Genomic DNA, 5,339 nt, shown 5'->3' on the forward strand with positions numbered 1-5,339 from the left:
TTTCTATTTTTGGAAAGATTAAATTGTCCCAAATCCAGGATTCCCAATCATCCTTGAAAACCTGGAAACTTATGTAGAAAAGAGTTCCCTTGGAGCATAATTTTAATACGTCTTTAACAAATGTTTTGTTTTGTTCAGTGAACAGATTTAAAACTGAAAAAGCAGGAAATACTCACATCTGAGAAGCTGAAAACAGAGAATTTGTGTCAATTTTGTGTAAAAAAAAAAAAGTGACTTAAACAAAAAATTATTTATCAAATTATTTGCTGACATCTATTGAACTATTATATATTTATTTGATTTATGTTAAATCCCCCCTCTCCCGATCAATAAAGGTTTATCTGATATTATATTTATTTATATATATATTTATTTATTTATTTATATTAAATAAATGTATTTATTTATATATAAACAAAGTGCAGAACATATTACACTTTACATCATAGAGAGTGATGTTTTTTTATATATATAGAAATCCATCTATCTATCTATCTATCTGATTGGTAAATATAAAATTAGTCAATAAATACATTCAATATCACACAAATCATGAATGTGTGATATTGGGGCTTTTTTATGAACTAATGTTTAATTTCAATGATGTAACAATTTAGTATCAGTCCAGCAGAGGGCACCACCAACCAGACACATCATAATGTCTGTCAGTTACCGAGCTCATGTTATTAATTATATTAGCATTATTGTTATTGTTATTATTATTATTATTATTATTATTATTATTATTATATGTGTGTGTGTGTTACAGTGTGTGCTCAGGGAGGGTCTGGAGGAGATGAAGCAGTTCTTCTCAGTGAACAGCAGCTGCAGACTTCCTCTGAACCCGGCACTGCTTGTCACAGGAATCAACATCCAGGTACTGAAAGACACACACACACACAGAGCTAGTTTAAAGTCTAATGTGTTTCCTCGAATGTTCCCATGAACAACCAAATGCACCTGGAGGACAGTGTTTTATACAAAACTAAAGCTCCGTCTCATGTTGCTTTTATCCTTGTTTTTTTAGCCCTTGTTAGTGTAATGGCTCTATGGAGGCTAATGTCTGTCCGTCTGTCCGTCTGTCCGTCCACCACTTTGGTCCAGACTGAAACATCTCAACCACTGTTGGATGGATTGGGATTAATGTGGTTCATCATTCATGTTCATGAACTGCAATGACTTTGTTTGTCCTTTGACGTTTCATCAGGTCAACATGTTAACATCTCCAATAGCTTGTTAAATGACCACATATACCTGCAGTTTCCCTCTTTGTAAAACATATGAAACGATGACAACCCTCCATTCAACCTGAGGGTGGCGCTGTCTGACCTGGTGGGCTTGTCTGTATGTCCTCAGGTGTTCAACTAGGGACAAAAATCAGTATATGAATGTATAAGGAAAGCATCGATATTCCAGGAATATTAGGACCTCATAGATAAAACCTTTATTTTTTTTGTGGAAAATTCATGCTGCAATTTTTAGAGTCTAAAAAAGAATTATGGGAAATGTAGGTCTGAAGTTTAGACCTACATATCCCATAATTCTTTTTGGGGGCTGCAACACAAGCCCCGTTTTTTGTTTTTAGGTAAAATTCAGTCAAACGTTCTCCATTTAAAAAGTATGTTGAATAATATTAAATATTAATTAATATGAGCCGTTTGAAGTAAGTATGTGCATGTGCAGACAACTATCACTGGATTACTTTGACACTGAAGGAAAGTTAGAAACATGATGATTCTCAGGCAAGTTCTGCGGCATCTAAAATCTAAAGGGTTCGTCTTCTGGAGAGCAGGAATAAGATCAGGATACTTCATGATGATCTGACCAGCAGCTGTTGACATTTCTGTCTTTCTGAACCAAAACGTTTGACGGACAAATGACTGAATTAAATTATTTGAACCATAAATGTGGTTTTAAATCGGTGATCGTGTTCAGTTCTCCTCTTCTTCTGTCTTTTTATAGTCGTGTTCCTTCTTCAACTCCAACGCTGTTCCTCTCAAACTGTCCTTCCAAAACCTGGACTCTGTGGGAGACAACATCAACGTCATCTTCAAGGTGAGTCGGCTCTCCTGTTCTTACCTGTGGTTTTATGTCCTGAAACTGAATAGTTGTCGATGTCTAAAGAGATTAAAACAGTCTTAGCTCAGGTGGACAGCTGATGTCTCTGACTCTGTCCAGTCAGGAGACGACCTACGGCAGGATATGCTGACTCTGCAGGTGATCCGGATCATGAACAAGATCTGGATCGAGGAGGGTCTTGACATGAGGATGGTCATCTTCAAATGTTTCTCCACCGGCAGAGGACGAGGTACGGATGCACCAAGTGTGTGCAAGAAGGACAGGTGTATCATACAGGAGGACAGGTGTATCATACAGGAGGACAGGTGTATCATACAGGAGGACAGGTGTATCATACAGGAGGACAGGTGTATATCACGCAGGAGGACAGGTGTATATCACGCAGGAGGACAGGTGTATATCACGCAGGAGGACAGGTGTATATCACGCAGGAGGACAGGTGCATATCACGCAGGAGGACAGGTGCATATCACGCAGGAGGACAGGTGCATATCACGCAGGAGGACAGGTGTATATCACGCAGGAGGACAGGTGTACGTATATCACACAGGAGGACAGGTTTATTTATTGCTGTAGAACAGGTGTATATCAGAAGGACAGGTGTATATCAGGAGGACAGGTGTATATCGCACAGGAGGACAGGGTTTTTATTGCTGTAGAACAGGTGAATATCAGGAGGACAGGTGTGTTGTTTCCTGTTCTCAGCTATGATTGACAGGTGTGTTGTTCTCAGGTATGGTGGAGATGATTCCTCAGGCTGACACTCTGAGGAAGATCCAGGTGGAACATGGGGTCACCGGGTCCTTTAAAGACCGACCGCTGGCCGACTGGCTGCAGAAATACAACCCCACTGATGAGCAGTATGACAAGGTGCACACACACACACACACACACACACACACACACACACCTGTACACTCACTCATACACATTACAGATCAGTTCTTTCGCCCTGAGGCTCAAGTTTTAGTGTCTTTGCAGCTTTCGTACACCTATGAAGTTTAATTATTATTATATGGATTGCTAATCGATTAAATAATGATAAATAAAGTCTGACTTTGCGTTCAGGCGGTGGAGAACTTCATCTTCTCGTGTGCCGGCTGCTGCGTGGCGACCTATATCCTGGGAATCTGTGACCGCCACAACGACAACATCATGCTGAAGACCAGCGGCCACATGTTCCACATCGACTTCGGGAAGTTCCTGGGACACGCACAGATGTTCGGGAACATCAAACGGTGAGTCGTGATGTCATATTCATGACACGGTCACAGTAGACTGGATTACAGGTAGAGGAGTTTGTTTGTGAAATGCATCTTGGGAGTTGTAGTTCTCTCCTTTTAGTTTGGGTTTTATTTATCATTGTTGAGGTAAATGGGACAGTTCGTCATGATAAAGGTTTGAGATCTGTTGAAATACTTTTATCTCCGAGTTAATGACGGTCAATATGTTACGATCAATATTCATATTGATCTAAAAACAAAAAATATGTAATATACATGAACGGTATGTATTGTATGTATGTAAGACTACTACTCACATAGTAATAATAATACAGGTGATATTTCTGACATGGTGCAGGTGTGTTGTGATCTGTTTGTGATTGTTTACCTGTACGTGACTGTTTACCTGTGTGTGTGATTGTTTACCTGTGTGTGCGACTGTTTACCTGTACGTGACTGTTTACCTGTGTGTGTGTGATTGTTTACGTGTGTGTGTGTGTGATTGTTTACCTGTGTGTGTGTGTGTGTGTGTGTGTGTGTGTGTGTGTGTGTGTGTGTGTGTCATGTGACACAGGGACCGTGCCCCCTTCGTGTTCACCTCCGACATGGCGTACGTCATCAACGGAGGAGACAAACCGTCGAGCCGCTTCCACGACTTTGTGGATCTCTGCTGCGAGGCGTACAACCTGATCAGGAAACACGCACACCTGTTCCTCAACCTGCTGGGCCTGGTGGGTACCACACACACACACGAGGGGGGAGGGGTGGACAGAATAACAGAAACACCTCGAGAAATGGTAGAAAAAAGACGCTCCTGTAACTGCAGGACCTGATAATCACGTTGTCAACGTGTAATGCTGAAGTGTGTGTGTGTGTGTGTGTGTGTGTGTGTTTGTGTGCAGATGTTGTCCTGTGGGATCCCTGAACTGTCTGATCTGGATGATCTGAAGTACGTCTACGATGCGCTGAGACCTCACGAGTCTGAGGCCGACGCCACCATGTACTTCACCAGGTACACACACACGCGTATGATTGTGTATTACCTGTAGCCCTGCCCTACACAGCCTCGATGCAGTAAAAACTACATATTTGGTCAAAACTGAATCTGACTTTTGGACATCTAAAGAATAATTATGGCTCAGGAATATACAATACAGTTAAAGGTAGCTGGTGAGATAGCCACCGCTAGACTTAGCAACATGTTCACTGTAATTAGGTTATCAGTTCTGACACTCGCATACATGAGGCAGTAAATAAACTGCTATAAATACTTGCTGGAGTGGAGTGTCTTTTGTCCAAATTAATTGGCAAACATTGATTATAATGCACAAAGAGAACCAGAAACCATCACAATAGTCCTTCAACTGTCCTCTCTCTCTCTACCGGTGCAGGCTGATAGAGTCCAGTCTGGGCAGCGTCGCCACCAAACTCAACTTCTTCATCCACAACCTGGCCCAGATGAAGTTCGCCTCCTCCGAGGATCGGCCCACGCTGTCCTTCGCTCCCAGAGTCCACACGGCGAAGAGCGACGGCCTCATCAGGAACCTCTACATCTGCCGACACATCAGGGCCGCCAGCGCCGGCAAGGCATACGTGAGTCACAGGGCGGCTTATCATATTTATAAATTTTATATATAGTTTATATATTATATAAATTATATATAATATTTTTATATATATAATACATTATAGTAGTAGCTAGAGATTAAAAACCGTAAAAGTTTTTAACGATTAAACAGGAACAGAACACGGTGCTAAACGTGAGAAAATAAGTTAAACATGTAAATGATAAGATAAGATAATCAAACAGTAAAATAATAATTATTTATATTAACAGTGAGAAGAGAAAAGAAAAGAACAAATCGATGAGCCTAAAGATTAGACATTATTGTCATAATAATATAATGATTTATTGATGAGTTTTGTGATATTTGTTGTTAAGATGTTGAAACAACGGCTACATTTGAAGAAGATGAGGGTCCTCACAGGTATAAAAGGTGTGTGTGTGTGTGTGTGTGTGTGTGTGTGTGTGTGTGT

At 40.7% G+C, this 5,339-nt stretch overlaps 1 protein-coding gene across 1 annotated transcript in view; it reads left to right on the forward strand.

Annotated features, from left to right (window-relative positions):
- The window catches only part of pik3c2b (phosphatidylinositol-4-phosphate 3-kinase, catalytic subunit type 2 beta), a 28,964-nt gene that overhangs the window by 17,856 nt on the left and 5,769 nt on the right, over positions 1 to 5,339 (forward strand). Inside the window, 8 exon segments of the mRNA XM_031847152.1 lie at positions 770 to 877; positions 1,963 to 2,055; positions 2,179 to 2,308; positions 2,813 to 2,949; positions 3,148 to 3,317; positions 3,877 to 4,033; positions 4,205 to 4,314; positions 4,694 to 4,895. Coding sequence (XP_031703012.1) covers positions 770 to 877; positions 1,963 to 2,055; positions 2,179 to 2,308; positions 2,813 to 2,949; positions 3,148 to 3,317; positions 3,877 to 4,033; positions 4,205 to 4,314; positions 4,694 to 4,895 — 1,107 coding nt within the window.

This window comes from Anarrhichthys ocellatus, unplaced genomic scaffold (genome assembly GCF_004355925.1).
Source record: "Anarrhichthys ocellatus isolate YVR2014 unplaced genomic scaffold, GSC_Weel_1.0 scaffold1, whole genome shotgun sequence".
Classification (NCBI taxonomy): Eukaryota; Metazoa; Chordata; class Actinopteri; order Perciformes; family Anarhichadidae; genus Anarrhichthys; species Anarrhichthys ocellatus.